The 26,619-nt window shown below is 32.3% G+C and overlaps 3 protein-coding genes and 1 long non-coding RNA gene across 4 annotated transcripts; 2 read left to right on the top strand and 2 right to left on the bottom strand.

The window, feature by feature from the left end:
- The first annotated feature begins 912 nt into the window (after nucleotides 1–912).
- On the top strand, nucleotides 913–1,822 carry LOC132252691 (uncharacterized). Its single transcript, XR_009464457.1, has 2 exons — nucleotides 913–1,307; nucleotides 1,445–1,822. It is a non-coding gene; the product is annotated as an uncharacterized LOC132252691 (long non-coding RNA).
- A 10,474-nt stretch (nucleotides 1,823–12,296) lies between these two features.
- On the bottom strand, nucleotides 12,297–16,406 carry LOC100261453 (lysine-specific demethylase JMJ13). Its single transcript, XM_002272563.4, has 10 exons — nucleotides 16,044–16,406; nucleotides 15,205–15,526; nucleotides 14,804–14,960; nucleotides 14,428–14,647; nucleotides 14,069–14,122; nucleotides 13,902–13,981; nucleotides 13,543–13,823; nucleotides 13,061–13,456; nucleotides 12,785–12,972; nucleotides 12,297–12,694 (listed from the first exon to the last, which is right to left on the bottom strand). The coding sequence occupies exons 1-10, from the start codon at nucleotides 16,044–16,046 to the stop codon at nucleotides 12,416–12,418; spliced, it is 1,980 nt and encodes a 659-aa protein (XP_002272599.2). The 5' UTR covers nucleotides 16,047–16,406; the 3' UTR covers nucleotides 12,297–12,415.
- A 768-nt stretch (nucleotides 16,407–17,174) lies between these two features.
- LOC100266587 (probable calcium-binding protein CML18) lies at nucleotides 17,175–23,078 on the top strand. The gene is made up of 2 exons (XM_019225837.2): nucleotides 17,175–18,565; nucleotides 21,863–23,078. Exon 1 carries the CDS (start codon nucleotides 18,056–18,058, stop codon nucleotides 18,545–18,547), a length of 492 nt encoding a protein of 163 aa, XP_019081382.1. The 5' UTR covers nucleotides 17,175–18,055; the 3' UTR covers nucleotides 18,548–18,565; nucleotides 21,863–23,078.
- An 815-nt stretch (nucleotides 23,079–23,893) lies between these two features.
- LOC100244326 (rust resistance kinase Lr10) lies at nucleotides 23,894–25,839 on the bottom strand. Its single transcript, XM_002272492.4, has 2 exons — nucleotides 25,372–25,839; nucleotides 23,894–25,279 (listed from the first exon to the last, which is right to left on the bottom strand). The coding sequence occupies exons 1-2, from the start codon at nucleotides 25,553–25,555 to the stop codon at nucleotides 23,988–23,990; spliced, it is 1,476 nt and encodes a 491-aa protein (XP_002272528.1). The 5' UTR covers nucleotides 25,556–25,839; the 3' UTR covers nucleotides 23,894–23,987.
- Nucleotides 25,840–26,619: the final 780 nt, after the last annotated feature.

Here is a 26,619-nt window from a genome sequence, read left to right as displayed (position 1 = left end):
GTCCCATATCGCTTTCACTCCACATTCCTTTATTTGTTACCATATTACCATGCTTTAAACTCGGACTCCGATGCCAACCCTTGACTAGGAATCAAATTGCTGCCCTAGTCCATGGCCTAGTTAACTCCGACATATTTTTATATTTTTTTTAATCATATTTTCTAATAAAAACATAATACATAAATGAACTTAATCAAAATAAACCTAGAAAATGTTGTTAGGATTCTAAAACTCAATGTAAATGCATCTCCACATCTTTCTATTTGTCGAAGGTAAGACATAATGTATAAATGGATTCAAAATTAACTTGGAAAACAATGTTAGGTTTTTGAAACTCGATGCAAGGACATTACCATATACTTCTATTTGTTGATAATAAGACACAATTTATAAATGAACTTAAAAAGAATCAGAAAAGTAATACTGGGTTTTTGAAACTCGATATGATCAATGCATCATCATAACTAATTCCATTTGTCGTTGAGTATATAAGCTTCATTGAGTTTGTATGTATTTACATTATATGGGTCTAGCTAGCATGACATCTCATTATCGATTTCCCTTAAAAATGAAGAAGAAAAAAAAAAAAGAAATACCCTTGTCAAAATAATGCTTTTTCATTATTTTGTTTTGCCATCTTGACAAAGACCATAGTTTCATTTAGATATATTTGATTTTGTTACATACTAATTTGAAAATAAGACATCAAAACTAAGGTTGGAAGTTGTTTGTTTTTACTGCTTGAGAGGTTCCTATGCCAATCAGTACTACTAATAGAAACAAGTGGTTGTTGGGACAAGAACAACCAGGATGATCAAGAACCTTAATTTCAATATTCATCTTCAAGATTGATTTTAGTATTATTTTTATTTTTTCTTTTTAAAACTTATAAACAAAAAAAAAAAACATATCATGATCATCCCATGGCCCTACATCACCTTTCACAAAAATCATCACAAGAACCATAACTTCCCTTTCATATGACCATATATGTATATATTCCATCCCATTATCCAAAAGAGTCACTACCACTTCAAATTAATTCTTCATTTTTGTTGAAGAGACAGATTCTTGAATGCCATTTTCTCTGTCAAAATTCATAGATAATAATGTCTTCTTCACCATTAATAAGTATTGCACACCCATACTTCTGAGTCCCCATGGAGTGGCACAGCGACTAACCGCACCTCAAGCTTGATGGGGCCTCAAGCAATGCCATAAGCCCTAGAAGTGGGCACATGCAAAAGCTTGTTATTTCTTTCAGTATTGTCACAAAAAATGCCACCCATCCAAAGAGGCCCTAAAAGGTATGTCCAAATCACTACTTTGGTGTTTGCTTTGATGTAACCTATATTACTAGACATGAAATGAATGGAAGAGAAAGCATATGTATGTTTATATATATATATACATGAATCAAAACTTGCTTTTGGCTTGTTGACAGATTGCTGTAACAAATCTGCAAAATATACTCCATTCATGAAAGTTTAAGATTGCGCGCAAGCTCAATGCTTCAAAGGCCAGCAATGGACATGTGCTCAATAATGGCATGCCATGGTACATTGTTACATATCCAGGCACGATCCCTTCGAAGTCCTAGACATTATAGGAGGTTCTAAAACAGCAAGATTTCCCAATATACTCCATTGATGTACAGTAAGTACATTGGTGTGCATGTATGTATCATGAAAATATAGATAAAATGCATGATTTTAGGGTTAGCTACCTATTATTTCAAACCTAGAAAAATGTTTGATACTGAATCTCATTTATGGAAGAGCATTCAAATTTGCACAATGCCTATAAATTTAGAGTTTGGTAAGTTCTCTCCATTTTAGTGAAAGTTAGGGCTTGTACATGAATAAATGTTAGAGGGTTTGAGGACAACTTGTACATGAAGAAGTATTAATTTGTTGAAAGTTCAAGGGTAATTTTCTAGGTATAAAAATAATCACCCTTGAGTAAATTTCACACACTATTTTCATGCTGCAATTGTTGCTTAATTATAGGCCTGCCAATTAAGTCTAATTGTTCATATCCCATAAAATAGGCTTGCAGGCAAAAGAGTTCACTAGGAGAGCATACGAAACCAAAAGTTTAAGAAAGGACCTTGAGACCTAACATGTCACCATATTGATTAAATTGATTTCTTGGAAAAAGTAATTTAGAGAAATATTAATTTGAAACGTTTATCATTTTTTGAAAAAGGGGTTTTTTTTTTTCAATCTTGGGAAACATGCATTTAAGAAGAAAAAAAATTATTCGTATCACACAAAATAAATTTCCAGATAAAAGAGTCAAAAGAGAGAGAAAAAGAGAGTAAAATTTTAATTAAGCTAAAACCTTGAGACATAAATACAAAATATTTCATTGTATGGATTTGTTAGAAGAAATTAATTGGAAAAGTATTAATTTGAAATTAAAGCTTATTATTTTTTGAAAATAGGTCAAATTTTTTCATCCTATAAAATATAGACAATTGGGAAAACAAAATTGTCCATTTGCCACAAAATAGGCTTAAGGACAAAGGAGTTGAGCAAGAGCCCACTTGAACCATATTGCAAAAATGTGAGGCTAACCTCAAAAAATGGTTTGACATGTCTAGAAATGAGAGTTGTGTATTGAGAAAACCTTGTCTTGTATATATATATATATATATATATATATATATATATATATATATGTATATATATATATATAGTCATGTGATACCCTCGAGACATGACTCCTTTTATTATATAGAGTACATGGTATACTTTATTTATTTGTTTTTTCTTCATACATTTTTTTATTATTATTTTATTTTATTTTATTTTATTTTGTGGGTTTCATTACAATTTGATATCTCCCAATGTTCTTTTTCTTTTCTCCTCCTTTTCCCCTTTTACTTTTTCACTTTTAGAAGAGATATGTGGGTCTTCTTTTGGTTCATTTTTTGGAGGATGCATGTTGTGACCATAGGGTATACAAAGTTTCACACAACCAAGGTCATCATTTGACATGTGGATAAAAATTTAGCCAAAACCACATGCATAACCCTTCCTCTTATTTTTTTGTATTTCTTTGATTTTTTGCAAATGGAAAAAAAAAATTATAAGGGATTGAACATGGGTTTGTATGTTGAAATGGGTCCAATTGTGTTAAGAGTAATTTGGATCAAAATCACAAAAAAAATAAATTATTATAAATATATATATGTGAATCACTCTTGAAAAGTTAAAAATATTTTTGTATTTATTTTGAAAATTTTGTAAAAAAAAAAATAATATGAAAGTTAAGAAAATATTATTTCTTGAAAAAAAATATTTCTTTTCGCAAATTATGGTTTTTATTTAAATTTAGCCTTTAATTAAAACAAAAAAAAAATACTAAATGTCATTTCCAAATGGACCTAAATACTCTTGGGACTTGCCTCTCCTTGGATATGAAAATGATAAAGTTTGTTGCATATATTTTTGAAAGAAGTTGATAAAAATTTCAAACTTATTTTCCTAATATTTCTTAATAAATACAGTGACATATGATATAATTTTTCGTTTGCTAAGAACATTCAATCACTATATCTCTTTGAAGAGAAATTTTTTCAAATTCTCTGGAATTTTAATTTATTTTTTTCTAAAGCAAAATTAGGTTTGATTTGCTGTTTTTAGGCATAAGCATATATATATATATATATATATATATATATATATATATATATATATATATATATATATAGGGTTTTGATCTTCTTATTAGTCTAATGTGAACCAATGAGAGCACAACATTTTCTCCTATAATAAAATGTATTATGGACAATTTCCCCAAATGGGCGGGGGCTGGTATAAAAACAAAGGCCCAAGCAGCCCATTCAATGTGAGAAATTGTTGTGTTGAGCCCAATAACGAAAGTCATGGTACTGGTGGGCTGGGCTCAGACTTGGAACCCTAGGATGAAATGTAAAGAGTTGGGCCGGGCCCAAACAATAATCAATAACAAGAAAATTGCGGATGCAGAGCTATTGTAAGTAGTTTAATATATTGATATATATATCCAATCCAATTATATTTCGTAAGGTAAGAATTTGTTTTTCCTTTAACAAAAAATAGATTTTTCCTCAAAATAAGATATTCAATTCTATTATAAATATGCCCTCAGTTCTATCCATAAAGATTTTTTTTTATTTCCCGTAAACAATTAAATACAATATTTAATTCTAATTTTTCTAGCTCCGATAAATTGGAGACTTGAATGAATGAAATACACAAGAAACTCTTCTTTTCTTCTTTTCTTTATTTCTAAGTCAAAAGAAAACTCTTTGATAACAAGGAGTCTCTGAAAAAGAAAATTCTTGTAGAAGAGTGTTTGTGGAAGACTAAAACACTAAGCAAAGTTTTAGGCGGTGTTTGTTTTTTTTTATTGAAAAGAAAAAGTAAAAAAAAAAAAATCGATTTTTTCTATTCAACTAAAACTAAGATGTTGATATGAATTATAATGACTAAATTGAATCTATTATTAGCAAATTCACTTTAATTATATTGGTTAATATCAACAATTTTAGTTGAATAGAAAAAACCAAAACATTTGATTTTTTCTATTCGATCAAAAAACAAACATCACCTTAGTCTATAGAAAAGTGTTTGTGGAAAACTAAAATACCGAGAAAAGTATTTGTGAAAGACTAAAACACTAAGAAAAGTGTTTGCAAAAGACTACATCACTGAAAATATAAACTTGTTACCAAAAAATCTCTTCTTTCTCACATAAAAGATATGTGATAAAATTACCCTTTTATTTTCTATTTCATGTAATTTAGTTTTTATTTCATTTATTTTATTTAAATGTATAAACATGTGCAAATATTATTTAGAAATTTTTTTTTTCTAGTAAAAAATTATGAAAAAAAAATTATAACAAAAAAATATTTAAAATATGTAAAATCCTAGTAACTAGAAGTTACAGGAGAAACTACAAAATTTAAAATACATAGTCAAAAGTTATGCACATAATTCCTAATTCCTTTTAATTATATTGTAAAACTACAAGTTATACCAAAAAAAAAATGTATAGGCAGGAGCTATAAAATAAATAGTTCATAACCTAAAACTATGTACAAATTTGCACATTTTTCTTATGACAAAATTATCAATAACCTGAAGCTATAAAAACTATGAGTTCTTAATTTCTATTTCATTAATATATACTACCTAATGTTCATGAATTTTTACCATATTTATAATTAACAATAGCAAAATATTAGATCTTTATATTTTTATTCGTTAAATATTATTTACTTGATGAAATATTGTTAAATAATTTTAGTAATTTATTTATAATTTATTTCAATAAATTGAAATAGTTTTCTAATTAAATTATTACATATATAGTTTTTAGATAATGTCAAACCTTGCAAAGCTTGAGTTTGTTGTTTTTGCTATTTCAAGCAAAAACTACTTATTTTGGGTTCTTGATGCTAAAATTAATTATATACATACAATGAATCTTGGAAATGCAATTAATGAAGGAAATGACGCATCCTTGCAGGATCGCGCCAAAGCTTTAATATTCCTTCACCATCATATTGATGAAGGATTAAAAGTTGAATACCTTATAATTAAAGATCTTTTCATCCTTTAGAATAATCGATATGACCACCAAAAGATTGTAATCCTTCCAAAAGCCCACTATGATTAGATGCACTTACGATTACAAGATTTCAAATATGTCAATGACTGTAGCTAACTTTATTCAAAACTAACTCATGATTAAAGTTATGTGGAGAAAAAGTCATTAAAGAATATATGCTTGAAAAAAATGTGATTTTTCATGCCTCAAATGTGCTCCTACAGCAGCAATATCGAGAACGTCGTTTCACCAAATATTCATAATTGATTTCATGTTTTCTTGTAGTAGAACATAATAATGAGCTTTTACTAAAAAAAAAAAAAAACCACCAATCTCGTCTTATTAGGTCTGTTTTATTGCCTGAAGCTAATGCCACATTTATCCAAACTCCTAGACATGAATGAGGATGTGGATTTGGACGAGGCTGAGGTAGAGGACATGGTCACGGTCAAGGATAAAAATATCGGTAATCACGGATATATCGGTAGTTCAATTTTACAGATATATCAGATATATTGGAGATATATCGATGGATATTTTGATACAAAATATCGATTGACCTAAAATTAATCAAAACTTATGAAAATATAAAACAAAGCTCTTATAAATAAAATTAGAAGTATAATAGACATTTTAAAGTTGTTTTGTTGAAAAAATTAATATATATATATATATATATATATATATATATATATATATATATATATATATATATATATATATATATATATATATATATATATATATATATATATAAGTGTACATTGGTTATTAAATTATATCAAATATTATTCAATAATAATATTGTGATATTTGATTATAATATGTTTAATTTTAAAATATATTTAATAATAAAATTATGATATATTTAATTTAATTGTATTAAATGATAATAAATGTCTAATTTTTTAATATTTAATTAATATATTAATGATATTAAAAAAAATTTGCTACTTAATTAAATGAAAAAAATTTATTTACTTATAATATAATTATAATTAATTCGTTGTTTAAAGGATTGTTTTAATATTGTGTGTGTGTGTGTGTGTGGTGCATGATAATTAACAAAGGACAAACTTGCCCTAATAGTAAGTGGATGTTGGCCCCAACCTTTTGGTTGGGGGTTCAACTCCCGACAGCAGCACAATAACTCATTTTATTGAGCTTTGACCGTCGATATATCAATTGAAAATATCATATCCATATGTATCGACACATCGATATTTTAATCAGTGGTCACACTCACATCATGGTAGACACAATTCTCGGCATCGTGGTGGTTATAGTCATTTTCAGAGTAGAAAAAAAATTCAAATCACCAAAAGTGGAATAATTCAGAGGCACAACCTAAAAAATGGATAGAACCACAAAATAAACATATTCGTGAGAATAAATGTTATAGATGTGGCATGAAAGAACACTGGTCATGTACCTCTCGTACTTCAAAATATTTGGTTGACCTTTATTAAGCCTTAATAAAGGTAAAAGGAAAGGATGTTAAAATAAACTTCAATGATGGTGATGGTGTAGTAGACTTAACCCATTTAGATGTTTCAGATTTCTTTGAGAATCTTAGTGGAAAAATTGACCGTCTAATTGGTGATGGAAATGTTTGTTATGATTAAATTTATGTTCTTATTTAGTTCCTTGCAAATAGTTTTACTATGTTATCCTCTTTTGAACACATTATCTATAATACACATATTTTACAATTTATTTCAAATTTTATTTTTACATATGATCATTTCATATCTACTTTTTTTTTTCTTTATTTATATTTTAAAATATATGGATCCCTCTCACACCTTGATAAATCATATGACATCCAATAAAGATGCATATCTTGTAAATTGTATCACAATACACACAATTCTTCATGGTAAAAAATATTTTTCCAAGTTAACACTAGCTAAGTTTAATGTTAATACAAAATTAGGTCTTTTCGACTTGATTCAAGGCTTCGAAAGAACAATTATTATTTTACCTAGTGGAACTAAAATCTACATCAATGATGCTCTTTATTCTTTTAAATCCAATTGAAATTTTCTTAATTTAAAGGATATTCGCCAAAATGGACATCATATTGATACTATGAATAATGGTAGTGGTGAATACCTTTTCATTACTTTGGTTTTTTTTGGAACAAAACATATTTTAAAAAAACTTCAAATTTACTCATGTGGGCTATATCAAACAATTATCAAACCTATTAAGTCATATGTTATCATGAATTAAAAATTCTTTTACTCAAAAACTTTTATGATTTAGCATGAACACCTTGGTCATCCGGGATTCTTTATGATGCGTTGTATTATCAATAATCTTTTTGTGCATCCCTTGAAGAACCATAAGATTCTAATGCCTAATGATTAAAATTATGTTGCTTGTTTACAAGACAAATTAATTATTAGACCATCATTCACCAAGGTTGTATATAAATCACCAACCTTTCTAGAACACATTCAATGAGACATTTGTGGGCCAATCCATCCACCTAGTGGATCCTTTCGTTATTTTATGGTTTTAATTGATGTCTCAACTCGTTGGTCCATATTTATCTTCTTTTAACTATAAATGTTGCTTTCGTCGAGTTACTTGCTCAAATAATTTAAGGCATAATTCCCTAACCACCCTATTAAGACAATTCGCTTTGATAATGTTAGTGAATTCTCTTCTTAAACGTTCCTTGATTATTATATGTTGGTTAGTAATGATGTTGAGCATCTTGTTGCTCATACTCATACTCATAATGGATTAGTTGAATCCCTTATTAAGCATTTGCAATTAATAGCAAGACCATTACTCTGAAGAACAAATTTGTTTTTGTCTGCTTGGAGACATGCTATTCTCCATGTTGTCACTTTAATTTGAATTTGTCCTACAAAAAATTATGAATTCTCACATTTACATCTTGTTTTAGGTTACTAACCAAATATTTCATATATACGTATTTTCAATCGATTGTGTTGCCTATGTTTCCTTGCTCTACCTCAGTGTTCTAAGTTGGGTCTTCAACGTTGACTTAGTATATATGTTAGCTTCAATTCTTTATGCACTATTAATTATCTTAAACCTTTAATTGGTGGTGTTTTTACAACCCGCTTTGTGGATTGTCATTTTGATAAAAATGTTTTTACGATGCCATTAATAGAGGGGAGGGGGGGGTAAGTCAATTCTAGAATAATGGCAAGACATTGTATCCTACTTATCTCATTTTGACCCCTATACAAGGTAGTGTGAACAAAAAGTTTAGAGGATTATTTATTTGCAAGAACTTGCAAATCAATTACTTGATGTCTTCATAAGTACAAAGAAAATAACAAAGTTACATATACCAATTGTGAATACCCCAGCATGTATTGTGTCCCTGTAGGACAATTGGAGAATGTCATGACAAGTGAATCTAAGACACGCCTAAAACATGGTAGACCTATTAGCTCAAATGATACAATTCCTAAAAAAAAAAAAACACTAGAAACAATATATGAAAAGCTTGGTACTCTTGAAGAGCTTACAAATACAAAAGAGTTAATAAAAACAAATGATGAGGCCCCACTTGATAAATAATTAGCCTCTAAAAAGGCACAAATTGGTCAAGTGTCCCTAAAAAAAATACATGTCTTTAGAACTAAAGAGATCTTAATCAGTTAAATGGGAGAAACATGGAACTACAATAACCCTATTATTAACAGTATATTTATTTTCCAAGTGGTTATGGACATTATGGGAAATGATGAAGATTAAGAACCATAAATTGTGAATGAATGTCGAAAAAAAAACGATTGGCTAAAATTAAAAGAAGTAATCCAAACATAACTAAACTCGTTAACAAAACAAAAGGTATTTGGACTTGTAGTTCAAGCATCTAAAAACATAAAGCTTATTGGATATAAATGGGTCTTTGTGCGAAAACATAATGAGAATAATGAAATCAGAAGATATAAAGAACAACTTGTTGCTCAAGGTTTCTTGCAAAGACATGGTATAGATTATGAGGAAACTTATTCCCCCGTAATGGATGCAATCATATTTTGATACTTGATAAGCTTAATAGTCTTTGAAGACGAGATATGCATCTCATGGATATTGTTACAACTTATTTATATGAGACTATAAATACTGACATATACATGAATATCTCTAAAGGATTCAAATATCCTAAAATAACTAATTCAAAACTTTGAAACATGTACTTAATCAAATTGCAAAAATCTCTACATGGATTAAAGCAATCCAAGCACATGTTGTATAATCATTTGAATGAGTATTTGTTAAAAAAATGATGTGTGAATAATTCAATTTGTCTATGTGTTTTCATTAAGAAATTAGAAATCGGGTTTACAATAATTGCAATATATGTAGATGATTTGAATCTTATAGGAACTTTTGAAGAGCTCACAAAAACAGCTAATTATTTAAAAAAAGAATTTGAAATGAAAGATTTGGGAAAACAAGATATTGTCTTGGCCTATAGATTAAACATTGTTCAAATGGTGTGTTAATCAATCGGTCGACATATATAGAAAAAGTATTAAAGTGCTTTTATATGGACAAATTGCATCCACTCAATTCCCTGATGGTTGTTCATTCACTTGAAGTGAATAAAGACATGTTTTATTCTAACGAAGAAAATGAAAAAATTACTTGATCTAGAAGTACAATATCTCAATGCAATTTGTGTACTTATGTATCTTGCAAATTCTATTAAATTAGACATAGTCTTCTTTGTCAATTTACTAGCAAAATCTAGTTTTGCTCCAACTAAAAGACATTAGAATGGAATTAAACATATATAGCAATATCTTTGTGGAACAAAAGACATGGGCTTATATCATTCAAAAGAATCAAAATTGTTATTGATTGGGTATACAGATGCAATATATCTTTCAGATCCTCATAAAGCTCAATCTTAAATAGGATATGTTTTTACTTGTGAGAAGTGTTGCAATATCATGGAGGTCGATTAACCAAACAATGATCACCACTTCCTTAAATCATTCAAAAGTACTAGCAATTCATAAAGCCTGTCGTGAATGTGCATGTTTAAAATCTATGATAAAGCATATTTAAGAGTCTTGTGAATTGTCCTCTATCAAAGACACTTTGATGGCTTTATATGAAAAAAATGTTACATGTATTAATAAACAAATTAAGGGAAGATATATTAAAAGTGATCGATCCAAGCATATTTCACTAAAGTTCTTTTATACTCACAAGCTTCAAAAGAGGAGTGAAATTGATGTTTAACAATTAAAATCAAGTGATAATCTTGTAGACTCATTCACAAAATTACTCCAACATTTGAGAAGTTTGTATATCAAATTAGAATGCGCCAACTCAAGGATCTTAACATTGAACCATTAAAGACAATATAATCATGTCATTATGAGGTCAAACATCATTATAGAATGTTAGTATATTGTACTGTTTTTTCCTTCGACTAGGTTTTGCCTCATTGGGTTTTACTGATAAGGTCTTTAATGAGGCAATTCTAACAATTGATGTTTGCCTAATTCTTTTTTAGTAGCAATGGTCATTCAATGGGGAGTGTTATAAATATGTATAAATAATTGTGAATGACATTATAGTTATCCATAAAGAATGATATTCCCAATAAAGAATTAAATACAATATTTAATTATGATTTTTCCAACTCCCATAAATAGGAGTCTTGAATAAATGAAATACACCCCTTAGAGTTTTTCATAACTCTTCTTTTCTACTTTTTATTTTCTTATTTTCTTTATTTCTATTATAATATATTCAACTCTTTTCTAATTTATTTGTTTATGTTTGTATTTTGTGTCAACTAAATTTATGATATTATATATATCCATGAGCTTAACCTTAAAGGGATTAACCCTCTCTTACAAGAGTTATATCTCGTTTAATAAGTAACTTTTCAATTGAAAGGTGATGATGCACTCCCTCGATATCTATCATAGACAGACATCCATTAAGATGGAGTCTACACTCATAACAAGGGGCACATGAATGTGTAAATACTGCAATACAAGACACATGTAATTATGTGAGTGAAAATTATTGGAGCACTCAAGCGTTGACCAAAGCTCTCAAGCGCTAAAGCCAACACTCAAATTTAAGCACTCAAGTGCTTAATCTAAAAACTGCCAAATTTTGTCATTTCGGTGTTTTGAAATTTGAGATTTTAATTTTTAGAAATATTTCATTTTCGATCCTTTAGGCTTTTAGGCCTATATATACCCTATCTAAATGTATTTTAGGGTTTGATGCTATCAAAAACCCTAATTTACCCTACCATCCCTAAAAAGCTCTCTCAAAGATTTAGTGAATGAATTTTTGGTTATTAGAGAAACCTAAATTTTCTCAAGAGCTAACGTAAATTAATGGGAGCACTTGAGGTATTGCGTTGTAGACGTGGATCATGATATTGGTGTTGAAGAGTAAATCTTAAATAGTATTTAAGTAAAACTATGTATTACTATCTCATATAGTGGATTATTAATTTGAGGTCTTAGACATTGTGGTTTTTTTTTTTTTTATGTCCACACTTCTCATATTTGGACTTCGAAATAAAATTTTGTTTTTGAAAACGATTAAAAATTGTTCTTAAAAACTTTTTTTTTTTTAATAAATGTTTTCTAAAATATTGTGTATTTGTTCCAAACTGTCTTATTCCTCTCCCTCCGTTTCATCTCTTTTCACATATATTATGCTATGTTTTGTAGAGGAAAGTTTTAAATTCAGTCATTTCCTACCACATAATGTTAAATTAGTTCAATAAATAATTCGCATATAAGAGACTTGAACTTGAGACCTCTAGTATAATCTAGTTATTTTTAGGCTTTCTGTTTGGATGTTTAACTATATATGGCTTTCTTTCTTTTTCTTCTGTTTTGAGTCTGCTAGAGCTCTTTTTAGACTTCTGTTGTCTGCTCTTCATCTTCCTCCTCTTTCTTCCTCTGGAAAATGGTGTTCCTCTCAATTTATGGCACTCTGTTCTGGTTTCTGCAGTTTCTCCCACTCTCTCCTCAACATCATTCTTTCTCCTTGGATTCCTTGTTCCTGCAATTCCTTGGCGGCGAAACTTGTACCCGGGTTTAAGCTCCTGTCCATAAACAATGGTTCATGTTCATCTTTGACTCACCATTATTGGGCAGTTCCAAGTATTTTATCACAAAAAACATTGAAACTTCACCTGCTGTTTGGAGACCTTCAAAGTTGTTTCATTCTTCTGCAGGCATTTGTCATCTTTGTATCGATGAACTTCTCGCATGATTCCTTTGTCCTGCTCAAACTTTTTAGCTATTTTTTCCATTTTCGACACGTCCTCCCTCAGAAAAAGAATGGGGTTGTTCCCACAGGGACAGTTAAGAGCCTCAATCTCTGTACCAAAGAAACAAGAGTATTCATTTTCAAATACAATGAAAAACCAAATTGAATAGCAAAAGAACTCAGGTGATGTTTCTCGTACCATGGAATAGACAAATAGGACGCGAATAGCAATTGCAATTGATATATGCAACATAACAGTCACGCTTGCAGAGGCTGCAGAGTATAGTTCCTTGAGAATTTGGAGACACACTTGGAGATCCTTTGATTTTCTTTAAGAACTGGCAAGCATGGTGATGGGATTGTATTAGGCATATAAAGGAAACCTTAACACAATGGTAGGAGGCCAAGTCTGCAGACGAATGAGCTAAGCCCCCCTGTTCTTGGGAATTATGGAGAAGCATTGCTTCTTTGCAGAGAAGTTCCTCATAAGGAATGATTGGCATCCTGCAAAGGCGTGAATACCTCTGGCTTGCTTCTGCCCCGAATGGAAACCAATCACCAACTGCAAAGTTTACTGCCTCGCCACAAGTAAAGCCTGAAGTTTCACAATGAAGAAAATAGGTAAGGTTATGATAACAAGCCTTTGGAAAAGCAGAGAGATTAGTAGAAGACGTATGCAACCTTGACTGAAACCTGCATGATATGCTTTTGGGAAGGTGATGACAAACTCTCCTGGCATCTGCACAGCCTTGTAAACAGGTACATCGTGTTGCAGCAAAGTACATGGAGCAAACATCGTCGTTTTCTCTGCAAGAACAGCAAAAGCTCCATCCTCTCGTTTAGTTGATGGTAGAATATGATCAGTGTAGACATGATTCTGTACTACCCTTTCAAAATCCGGAGCTGCATGACCTGGAACGCCATACCAAGTCTTGGGTGCCCCACAGTGATGGTAGTTGATGCTGAAAAAGGAACAAGAAGAATATATCAGCTCAAAACAAAAAAAAAAGACAGTTCAGGGTATTATAAAATGAGGTTACCTGTACAAATAATGATCTTCTACATGCCATGCAAACATACTAAACAGCATACCAATGTAAAGCATGGGATCGGTTACTCCCTGAAATGAATTGAAGTTGCAGGGAAGATCAATACAGATAGTCAGATGTATGTTGGCCAGTTCTAAACTAGGTAATCATCAAAATACCGGAATTGAAGTTTCACACAGGCGCAATGGGGACTTGGGCAGCTGTGGAAGAGTCTGAAATTAAAGTAAGAAAGTATAAACAACCTAGAAAATGGAGAATAGAAAAAGAAAAATATTAACATCCGACATTCTAGATCCAACTGAAGGGAAAATATGGTAAACCTAATAAAACTAGGCATATGCAATTTGACACATGAAGGTTCATATTGATGTAATGAAAACAGAGCTGGTTAATAAGCCAGAAAGGTGATTAGTTACCTAAGATAAGGTTTTAGATCCAGAAAGTTCAGTTTTTACAACAGAATATGTACCGAGACAGCGAGAAACACAAAGAGGATAACAGAATTAAGATTCAAAACCTTCAAATTCCATTTGCTTTTGCCGAGCTGATCATTGGAAGCACATGAAAAGGCACTACCATCAATGTTGATTGCATACTCGACTGTTCCTTTCCTTCCAGAAGCTATTTCATGCCAAAATTCCTTTTCCAAATACATGGAAGGAAGGGATCCAGAACAACAATATTTACTAGAAAACTCCTTGTTTGCCATATTTTCAAAGTCATGGAGTGTATAATTTCTGTAAAATGATAAAAATAATTCTCAAAACAATATAAAGAAATTGTCACAAAAAGCCCAAAGCATCAAAAGGCTAGCATCCCAATAGTATCCTTCTTGACATTCAGGGCAAAAACTGAAGAAGAAGAATGATTTTTGCTGATTGTATGAGAATTACCTTCCTCTCATGAAAAATATGACCTTATCATCCACATTCCAATCAGGAAGCCAAAGGGGCTGCACTCTAGTAGTAAACTTGAAGCCAGTGTTCTCTTTAGCTAGTACCGCGCCAGCAGGAATAGAAGCATTCAGTGGGGAAACAATCTTGCAAATCCCTGTTGTTCATAAACATTTAATCCAAGAAACTGACAATAGCACAGAAAATCCTAATCACAATAGCCAGAAGAGAAGTAAAAGTTCATTTTGTGGAGCAGAGGGACAGAAAATCCTAATCACAATGAACTGATTCAATTTCGGTCGAAATCCAATTTACCAAAGAAATCATGTTTAATCTTTGTGGCTAACTGTAGTAAACCGCTGTATATAACAAATGAACATGAAATTTTAATCATCATATACCATATCTTGAAGCTTCTGGACTAATCTTTTCCAGATAAACCAAAGGATCCTCAAACTCCTCCTTTGATGGCTTGAACACAGGACATTCTGGAATTTTATCTGTCCATTCTAGATCAGTTGTATCAAAATTATCAACTTTTCCCTTTGATGTGATCCTTTTTGCAATGACAGATCCACTTGATTGATAAACTGATTCATTGTTACTATGCCTACTCATACTGGTATTGTCAACTACTTCAGGAACAATCCCTGACTTCATCATTTTTGAGTTTGAGATTTCCAGCACATTTTCTTTTTCGGGTTTGGAAGCCTTTCCTTGCACCTGCCAATCAAATGAGCAGTGACGGTTGTTAAGCAGAAATCATACATACAAGGTACATACAGAACTTGGAATAAAAAGAAATTGAATCAACCCCTTGTTTTACAAACCATTTGAAATAAATCTGTTGCAGCAGCTTTAGTATCTCTTCAAAATATAATAATTATGACAATTATTTCTTTTAATTTACTTTTAAAAGCATTTCTGTGAATTTACAGTGTCGTGATATAGTTATCAGTTTGGTGAATTGTTCAAGTTCATTTTGGGGAAAGAAAAACCGGAAATTTGGTTAAAGACCATAGTTTAGTGATAAAACCAGAAGGTAAAATTGTGGAATGATATTCAAGATGAACAGGTTCTTTAAAGCAATTTTTCGAACAGATACAGTGGGAAAATGCCCTTGGCTTTCCAGAAATTACTGATGCCAATGAATGTGATGGAGAACTACACTGAAGACTGAAGACATTGTTTCCTATGATTTAGAATTTCTCGAGAAAATCACAGAAAAATAAACGCTTACCATCTTCTATTAAAATTCCCTTTTTGATTCTGTTCACCAAAACCATAACAAAAAGAACCACCATCCACCAAAAATCAAACCCTACAGAAAAATTAAAATCGAACATATCAAAGAGTATCAAACCCAAATACCCATGATTAATTAAGGGCTCAATGCAACTAATTATCTTATAGTTTCGTCAAAACCAGACATAAGATTGAAAATTGTCACTCCCTTGCTACCTTTCCACTATTTTCTCGACAAACAAGCAGTGGGTAAAAAGGAAGGTTTATATATCTATAAAAGCATCCCATTTACTGGCGAGAAAGACGAGATTTTCCGGGAAAAAGGAAAGGGTAAGAAACGGTTGGGAAAAGATCACCAACTGCCACTTCAAAATTCAAAATTTGAGGGGAAGACAGTTTTTATGGTTTATTTGACCGTTACTTTTGAATTTTCCACGTCATCCACCAGGATTTGGGTCTTCTGCCACGTGTCTGCTTATTTCAGAGTTTAATCGGATGAATTAATGATAAAAAATAATAAAAATTATTTTTTAATTGGAGAAAGTAAAAATATTAAAATTATTAAAATTTTTAGAGACTTTAAACATGTAAATAATCTTTTAATTTTTTGAAAATAAAGATTATTTATTATTATTAAATTGAAATCGTGTGTAACTTTTTTTTTTTTTTTAATTTGTGTTATTATTTCTTATATTTTCTCGACCATGAAACATAAAATTTCAAATTAGTACTTTTATACGAACAAAAATAAATATAAAGAATAAAACCCTAAAAAAATTGTGAAAGATTTATCGATCTATGTCACGTATGGAAAAGAAATATAAAAAAGAATTAGGATCGATTGTAAATAATTTTGAAATTATTAAAAGCGATTTCTAATGTTTAGTACTAGAATTATTTAGATTAAATTCATAATTTTGTTTCACTTATTTCGCTTATTCTTAGTTTTGACTTTGCATACTTACGGGGATTTATATTATCATTTTAAGACTCAACAAAAAGTCAAAAACGCTTAATTTAATAAAATAGTTAAACTTTTTTTTTTAAATTTTTATATTATAATTTATAATAATGATTAAATTAATAGTATTATAATCTAATAGCTGGGAAAATGATTGAAACCCTTTCTAATAATTTTATTTATTTATTTTTTATTTTTTATTTTTTTTTGGGTTAGGGTTAGAGTTTCTATCAGTGACCAATGGAACAATCGCTGTTGACTGGCGACCAAATTTACCTAAGAAGAAAGAGATCGCTTCTCGTGTTTTAGATCCGAAGATTTTGCAGAGCATTTCGCAGATTTTTCGTTTTCAAGATTCGCATTTTCAGCGATGAACCATTTCCGAGTGTTTTTGTAGAAAATTATTGTTATTTTTGGAATTGTATTTATGCGTTTGCAGATTTGTCATCCGATGTTGATGATAAGAATCATTCCTTGTTTTTTGTTTTTAAAATTTTATTTTTTTTGTAAGAAAATGTGAATTTGGTTGAAAAAGGAGTACATTGATTTTGGAGATTCTTTGGGGAATCTGATTTTCTGAGCAAAAACGAGTCATTGATTTGAAGATTCATTTTGAAATTTGGTTTTCTGCGCTAAGGTTGATCTGAGTTTGGTTGAAAACGAAAACGAGATTGTTTGATTTTGAAGATTCCTTATGAAATCTGGTTTTCTGAGCATAAAGTGGTCTTAATTTGATTGGAAAAGAATTATTGATTTTGAAGATTCGTTGAAATTTTGATTTTCCGACCAAAAAGTGATCGGAATCTGATTGAATAGGAGTCCTTGATTTTGATCTGAATTTGTTTGAGAAAATAGATTGATTTTGATTTCTTACAAAAAAAAAAAAAAAGTGATCTAATTTGATTGGAAAAGAGTTAACTGGTTCTGAAGATTCACTGCAAAATCTGATTTTCCTGCGAAAGTGAGCGGTGAATTGAATCTGAGTCTCAGTACAAACACCTGGTTGATGCAATCAATATAACTGAATTGGAGATTTTGTTGGTGAGATGAGTGCAAGCGAACCTGTGAAGCTGGATGATGAGCAGCTAGGGGAGCTGCGAGAAATTTTCCGATCATTTGATCGGAACAATGATGGGAGTTTGACCCAGCTTGAGCTTGGATCACTGCTTAGGTCACTGGGTCTGAAACCCAGTGAGGATCAACTCGATTCATTGATCCAAAAGGCGGATAGAAACAGCAACGGCCTAATTGAGTTTTCAGAGTTTGTGGCACTGGTGGAGCCGGAGCTGATTCCGGCAAAGTGTCCATACAATGAGGAGCAGTTGAGGATGATTTTTCGGATGTTTGATAGGGATGATAAGGGGTACATCACGGCTGCAGAGCTGGCCCACTCCATGGCCAAGTTGGGCCATGCGCTCACTGCGAATGAGCTGACAGGGATGATCAAAGAGGCTGACACCGACGGTGATGGCTGCATTAACTTTCAGGAGTTTTCTCAGGCTATAACATCTGCAGCTTTTGACAATTTGTGGGGTTGAAGGTGCTGGCATAGTCTGGTTTGTCTTCACATTTTTTGTTCTTATTGTTCGAGTTGTTCTGCATTAGGCTTAGTCAATTTTGACTTTATTTTCCTTTCCCTGCATTTTTCCCACAACCAAACAGGAGTTACTTTCCTGCTCTATTGGATTTATGGTTGTGTAAAGCTTTGGAAGCTTGATTTAGTGTATCTTCTCCATTGATACATTGAGAAAAGACTTTATGTACATTGGAATTTTGCAATTCCTCCATTTTGTCAATGAGAATATAGAAAATGGGAATATTGGAAAACCTTGGAAATGTGAATTATGTAAGATTATTGGTGCTGGATTTTTATTTATTTTTTCTTTTGATGGGGTTACATAAACATGAAATTTGAAGTTCATTAGAACAGAAAATTTCTGGATTCCAATTTGGGATTTGAATTTCTAAATCCCAGATGGGTAGGGATTTTTAGTTAAAACTTTGCCACATTATAAATCCATTGATTCCTAAGCAATGTATATGCATTGGTATAAAATATTATTTGGCAGCAGTTGTATTTTTTCTCCGGTAGACTGAGATGTATTAGTGAAGATGTTGAGTGGTTTAGCTTGACATCTCTGTTGTTCCTCCTGAATGAGCCACTAAGGGCTTTGCTTGATGAAACTATGCTGCAATCTCACTATGCCAATCTGCTACTCCTTTTGGATGCCTTCCCAAATCTAACAATAGTGAATAGAGTTCTTTAACATTGAATTGTGGTGCATTGGTCTGCACATCTGCCACTTAGATGTTGATGATCTCTTTCATTTAAGCACATCAAATATCTAATACTTTCCACTCTTGCAACTAGAATGAAGTTTTGATGAAGGTCAGTGCATGGTTGCAGTGAATACCCTTTTGCCATGAGTCTTGCCTAATGCTTCTGTGGGAATCCATCAGCACTAAGCATTGTCCTATAGATCTAGTTTACTCCAACAACATCCAATTCCAATGTATGATTTTTCTATATCATCTCCATGTCCTCATGTAGGGATTTTATCCTAATTTCTTCCTTTTCTACTTCTTTGGAGTGCTCTGCTTGAATAAAAAGGTATGAACATATTGTAGAAACTTGTTTTAAGATTTTAGAACTTCACTGGAAGGGATTCTTGCTCTGAGGTTTTGAGAGTAAAAGGGTTATCTTTACCAAAGAAACAATTTCTGCAGTTTCTTTTCTTCCTAATTCCAAGTTTCTTTTCATTGAAAATAACACATCTTCTAAATTAATCTCTTAGTTTTAAGATTATCGCATCTATAAAATTCCGATTTGTGGGGTTGAAGGTGCTGGTATAGTCTTTTATGTCCAACATTTTCTGATTGCTGTTACTCTTCTTATTCTTTTCTATTAGGCTTGGACAATTTTGCTTTTATTTTTTTCCTTCCTGTACTTAATAGCAACCGCACAGGATGTGCTTGCATGTAAAGCTTTGGAAACTTGATTTGGTGTATATTCTCTATTTGTTTATCAAGAAGACACTTTCCATACATTAAAGTTTTACGGTTACTCTTTTTTTCTGAATGAGGAAACAGAAGAATGGAAATTCAATAATGTAGAAGTATAAATTATGTATGCTTATGGGCACTGGAGCCTTTTTTTACAGGTTCCTGAAACTCGAAATTCTGAGCTCATTAGAATGGAAAACTTAAAATATGTTCTCTGGATTTCAATTTGGGACCTGAATTTCTAAATCCAAGATGATATGGATTCTGAGTGAAACATTTCCCTGCTATCTCTTCAAATCCAAGGATTTCCTGGTTGCTGCAAATACCCTTTCACTGCTAGTCTTACCTTATACTTCAGTATGGATCCATCAGGATTAAGCTTTGTTTTATAAATCTGTTTTACTCCAATAATGACCATTATTATTATTTGTTCATGGCTTTTGTTTGAACTTCTTTGAATTCTCTGATACATTAATGGAATAGTTACATGTCATAATTTCTATATATTCTTAGAAGGGATTCTGGTGAAGATAGACCTGATTTCAGAGGAAAATAGTGAGTATATGGTGGTTACTAAAGCAAAACTTGACAAGCAGAGCATATCTGCCATATACTTGCTAGGAGTTTTGCACAATCCTAACCACACGTGTGTGTGTGTGTGTGTGTGTGTGTGTGTGTGTGTGTGTGTGTGTGTGTGTGTTTGTTATGATTATCCACAAACTTATCCAAAGAAGTTTATATAATACATGTGTGTGTGTTATGATTATCCACAAACTTATCCAAAGAAGTTTATATAATACATTCTTAATGAGAGCCTTAGACCTTTTCTCTTGACAGTTTTTTCTACTCAAAGAAATGAAAGATGCAGAAGTTGTCTTTTGCACTTCTGGAGTACTTTTAACTCTTTGTGGAAAATGAATTATTTCACAAGAATAAGAGAGAATGATAAATGAAAACACAGAGATGAAAACAATTCTCAGGTGCATTTTGTTTCATACCCATTGTGTTGAAGATGTTTGAACGTGCCATAGCATTTGCTACGCTATATCAACCCATATCAATGTTTAACATCCTGCTCTCTGCAGCCAAGCGATACAAGAAGGTAGTTTTAATTGTCATCCATTTTCTCGTAATCTCCTGTTAATGCTTCAATGAACACTCAACCTCTGCAGTTTAGATACCAAAGAATGAGGCATAGTCTAGTTGTCACCCAAATTTCTCACAATCTTCTGTTAGACATTCAACTGATGCTCAATGTTCACAATGCAGAAAACATTGTTTGGAGTTGCTTCTGTATGAGGTTGGTTCAAATAATCTCTCTTTCCATAGTTGATATACATTTAGATTTCTTTTTCTATGTTTTCTTCTTTTTGTCTGGTGTCTTTTTTTTCATCAAAGCCGAAGGATCAATTAGTATACACTTTTATTGATGTAGAAGTTAAAGTATTTTATTTCTACTAGATAGAAAAAAAATCATCTTTTACAGACAATTTTGGAACAAATAACTAGGTAAATCATTGATCTATATGTATAGCCACTGCGATCTATTTAAGGAGCTACTCTAGCATCTCTATATCGAATGCTCTTTCCCCAAGAGTAGCATGAGATGGCTTTGATATCTTCAATGCCGAAGGATTCAACTCTTCATTGTTTCCACTTGATGATGCTTAATTTTGTCACAGATGATTCCAATGTGCAAATAGATTTGGGGGTGGAGGATCCTCTATCTCTCCCTCAAGTATCTTTACAACCATAGACATTTTTCTCTGCTTTCTTTCTGTTATTCTCTTCAATTCCACAAAGTAACAGCTTCTCTGCTAATTCATTATTTGCAAACATCACACTTGCAGGTGACAGGATATCGCTTTGGAATCTCTGGGGGGAGCATATGCTGCTGTCCCCCTAAAGGCCGTCATGGTAACGTGGGAGCTATCCCTATTACACAGCTTTGCCAGTCCAAAATCAGCCAATTTTGGAGGTAAAAAGCTCGTCAAGAAGAACATTCTCAGGTTGTATATCACACTGAATAAACACGCTCCATGCAGGTATGCAATTCCTTTTGCTGTTCCGATTGCTGTTTTTTGCTGCTTCCCCCATTCAATTGCCTGATTCTCACCAAACAAGAGCCTGTTCAGTGAGCCATTCTCCACATACTCATAAGGGCTCACATGGTTGAGTCAAAACAGAAACCATGGAGCCTAACTAGGTTGATATGGTATGTTCCTTCAGTGGTGGCAACCTCAGCCATGAACTGCTCTTTGATGTTCTTAGATAAATTATTGTTGACCACTTTGACAGCCACCCACAAACCATTGTTTTGACCTGTGAGTCTTAAGGTTATGTTTGGTTCAAGGAAAATAATAAGGAAAAAAAAAACATATTAAGGAAAATGATTTTTTTATTATACTATGAAAAATTAATTAGAAACTTATACATTTTCAAATTATTTAATCTTTATATTACCATTTTTTATACTTGTGAAGTCTTATATAAGAGTTGTACCGTATCAGCGGCAGTGATCGACTACTCAAGCAGCCGTTGAAGGTACAAAGTATATAGCATGCATCTATTGGGAGAGCGACAACGACCTCGACAAAGTACAATGAGAATACCTTGGGCTAACATTTGAGGAGGGTTTGAATAGAGACTCTGATCAAAGAAGTTGAGTAGATGCGAAAAAACACGCATAAGAGACAATGCAAGGGAGTTTCTGATTGTGGGTCACTGTCTTTCATCTTTTCATGGAAGGATATGGACAGAAATATTATGATAAAGATTGTGAAGGCAATCGACAATAAGAAGATAGAAACAAGGCCATGCATATATACGACTTTTCTACCATAGACTTGGGAGTCCAAGTCCACTGCATTATGCATTTCAAAATTCTAAAGGGTTCGTTTTTCCTCTAATTGGGGCAGTTTCACAGAAGCAAAGCAAATGATACCAATTTTGGGTAGTAAGTCCAAGTCTCTGAAATCTGTCATCCCTCATAACTTTGATAAGTGCCAGTTTTTGCCAATAAGATGCGGTTGCCTTCTTCAAATGCAGGCAACCCATGTTGACTTATACTATGATACACCCATATTAATTGTTTAAATGTACAAAAAAAAAAATAGAAATTCATCATAAAATGGAGAGAGGGGTAAAATAATATATGTTTGACAACTGTTTTCGAGAACAATTTTCTATTTTTTATAATAAAAAAAAATTGGAAAACACATTTCACAAATATATTAAAAAAAAATGTTTTCTGTTTTTTGTTCTTAAGAACATAAAGTGGGATGTTTTTAGATGATATCTTTTAGTTGTTTCAGTTATTTTCACTTGTTTTTTAAAAAATAATTATACAAACATATATAATAATTAAAAATAAAGTTTTAAATATAAAAATTATTTTTAAAACATATTTAAAAATAGATTAAAAACATTTTAGTTTCCCAAATAAACTTTTTGTTCTACAAAATATTAGAGAACGGTTTTCAAAAATTGTTCTCAAAAACTATTTTTTAAAATTATTTTCAAAAACAGTTACCAAACATGACCTATATTATTATTTTCAAAAACTATTTTGAAAATTGAGCAAGTTTCACATTTTTGAACGATTTGAATATTGATATTAAACTTGGCGGTGATTGGTAAATAAAACTTTTTATGTAAAGTATTAACAATAATACATGTGAGTATATATGCCTAGAATATAGAACTAAAAATCAAATTTTAAAAATTTATATTTCTAGATTTAATTTTTAATAAAACTATAGGTTAAATTCAACTTTTCCCAACTCCTACCATTCAATGCTTCATATGGTATGATATTTCATGAAATTGGTGTTATGCTTCATACTCCATGCATAATATATATGGAGATTTTTTCTTATACATCGGGTAAAGCAATGAAATTTAAGACTGGATTTCCATTGAATAAGAGAAAAATATTGTAACTCTAGAAATGAACAACAATGTTTTGATGATGAACTAGCTGACTATCTCTATCTCCAATACTCCTTCCCCAGGAGCAGCATAAGATGGCTCTGATGTTTCCCTAGTAGATTCTGAAGGATCTGTGTCTTCACTATTTCCACTTGATGACACCAAATTTGGCATAGAACGTTGAAATGGATATGGAGGTGGGGGAATCTCAGTCTCCCCCTCCAGCATCTTCACCACCTTCCCCATTGTAGGCCTTGCTTCAGGTAAATACTGAACACACCACATAGCCACCATGCACATTCTCCCTGCTTTCTCTATGTTAGTTTCTTTGATCCCACAAAGTGACAGCATCTCTGGTAATTCATTCTTCTCAAACATTTCCCACGTCCATCTTGGAAGCCATTGTCGGGTCTCGCTCAGACTAGCGTCATGGTTTCTTCTCCGTCCGACCATTTCGAATAGAAGCATACCAAAGCTGTACACGTCACACTTGCAGGTGACCGGATACGGCTTCCAGAGCTCCGGTGCGGCGTATCCCGGCGTCCCTCGAAAGCCCGTCACGGGGACCTGGGTGCTGTCCCTGTTACAGAGCTTTGCTAGTCCGAAATCTGCCAATTTTGGAGAGAAAACTGCATCGAGAAGAACATTTGCAGGTTTTATATCGTAGTGGATGATTCTCTGCCGACACTCTTCATGGAGGTATGCGATTCCTTTCGCTGTCCCGACTGCAATTTCTTCAAACTTTCCCCATTGATCATTAGTTGCCTTGTTCTCACCGAACAAGAGCCTGTCCAGGGAACCATTCTCCACATACTCGTAGACGAGAGCTCGCATGGTGGGGTCGAAGCAGAAGCCATAGAGCCTGACCAGGTTGATATGGTACGTTCTTCCAATGGAGGCTACCTCCGCCATGAACTGCTCTGCAACCTTCTTCTCCGAATTGCTGTTGATCACTTTGACGGCCACCGGCAGACCATTTGGGAACTCCCCTTTGTAGACGACTCCAAAACCTCCAGATCCCAGTACCATGGAGAAGTCAGAAGTGAATCTAGCAAGCTGCTGAGGTGAAAACCTGGTGGGCTTCTCTCGTTCCATTTCACTAAGGAATATCTCCATGGTGCCTGTTTTGAGCTGTGAGTCTGAAATTATGGGGTAACCTGATGGCACTGCGTCTTGTACCTTCTGTGTATCTTCCATGGAAGTTTTATTGAAAGGTTCATCATCGTCTTTACTTGATATTCGAGCAAACTTTGGAATCGCCGTTCCCGTCTTCTTCAAACAGTCTATGAGCGCCAGCACTACAGCAACCACGGCAACAACGACCACTACAGAAGAAACTGGAGTTTGGAGAACAATGATAAGTTAGTTAATATCAATATCATTCCACTTCGAAAATTTACTGGAAATTCTGTTTGGTTTTGGATCTTACAGATTGAAGCCACGACAGTCCATTTGAAAGTCGAATCAACCGACTTCTGGAACGAGTTGAATACATCTTCGGATGGATTGCCAGACTGCTGTATTGAATTGAATGCATTAGCAACTTCATCAGAAGAGAGAGAGGATGGAGAAAAGAACCAAATTTCATCTGCCGTCTTGAAAGATCGAGTCATCTGGTCCCTGTGCAGAAGGGTTTGGGGAAGATGAAGTAGGAAATTGAGAAGGCGATTATATAACTGATGAATAAAATTAAGGCTGGTCACTTCTGTTTAGTCATCTTCATTTGCGCGTTGGGTCTGTTTCGGGGAAGATTCTGAGCAGAAGGCAAATCTGATCGAGAAGAAGGTTGATGAAATCTACATCTAATTAAGTGTATGGGGACCATGCAGGTTTGACACAACGCTTTGAAATTAGGTGTCACATTTTTTTTTTATACAAGGCTTTGACATTCAATGTTGATTTTCCATGTGGTACCACAAAGTAGACTTCACTTTTGGTGGTTTGCTTCTAAAGTCATTTGATGTCTTGAAACATCTTCACTATGTCAAAGAGACTCTTTTTTTTTTTTTTTAAGAAAATATTTTAAAATCCCCTCCAACTAATCCCCTTAGAATGGACGAATACAAGGCAAACTTTACAACTGCTAGCTTCCTCTTATTAGATTTTTCTTTGGATGTAACCTTTGTTTGTTGTATTATTTAGCTTTGAAGTCTTCCTTGGAGAAGGAATTTCCAGACCAGATGAACCCAAGTCTTAACCCTAAAATTTGGGCATTGATGTCTCATCAAGGTCAAATCTTTCGTAAAAAATTTAGCATAGAAAACAGATATGACACATGAGTAGTTCAAAAATAATTATTAAAATAAGATTTTAAATTTTGTATTAAAAATAAACCAAAATAAATTGGGACTTCAAGTCATTTTCTATAAAAAAAATAATAAAAAAATAAATTATTTTTAAATAAAAACGAATTCGTCATCGAGTGAAAACACATGAATCGAAATGTGAGGTCCACAGTATGACTCAATTGACCAGCAAAGAGTGAGACTATGTGCAAGAAGGATAAAGCAAATAAGTTCATGAAATAATGATCACATTGCTTATGATCATAACCTCAAACTTTGTGCTCTCAAACTGTCTCACATAATTGGTACTAAAAGTCGGTATCCATCCAAATATAATCATACCAAATCTCTAGAATCATGTAAAAGGCCCCGCTTCATATACTCCCTATAAC

This window comes from Vitis vinifera, chromosome 16 (genome assembly GCF_030704535.1).
Source record: "Vitis vinifera cultivar Pinot Noir 40024 chromosome 16, ASM3070453v1".
Classification (NCBI taxonomy): domain Eukaryota; kingdom Viridiplantae; phylum Streptophyta; class Magnoliopsida; order Vitales; family Vitaceae; genus Vitis; species Vitis vinifera.
The sequence above is the reverse complement of the archived record's forward strand: the minus strand, read 5'-3'. Positions and strand labels throughout refer to the sequence as shown.

Excerpts from the sequence above, each read along its gene's own strand:
- LOC100261453 (XM_002272563.4), bottom strand. Across the intron at positions 13,982-14,068 it reads TGTGTGAAACTTCAATTCCG|GGAGTAACCGATCCCATGCT; the intron begins GTATTTTGATGA and ends AATTCATTTCAG. Across the intron at positions 12,695-12,784 it reads TGAAGGTCTCCAAACAGCAG|GAGCTTAAACCCGGGTACAA; the intron begins GTGAAGTTTCAA and ends GTTTATGGACAG.
- LOC100266587 (XM_019225837.2), top strand. The coding sequence starts at position 18,056 with ATGAGTGCAAGCGAACCTGTGAAGCTGGATGATGAGCAGCTAGGGGAG.
- LOC100244326 (XM_002272492.4), bottom strand. The coding sequence starts at position 25,555 with ATGACTCGATCTTTCAAGACGGCAGATGAAATTTGGTTCTTTTCTCCA. Across the intron at positions 25,280-25,371 it reads GACTGTCGTGGCTTCAATCT|TTTCTTCTGTAGTGGTCGTT; the intron begins GTAAGATCCAAA and ends TCCAAACTCCAG.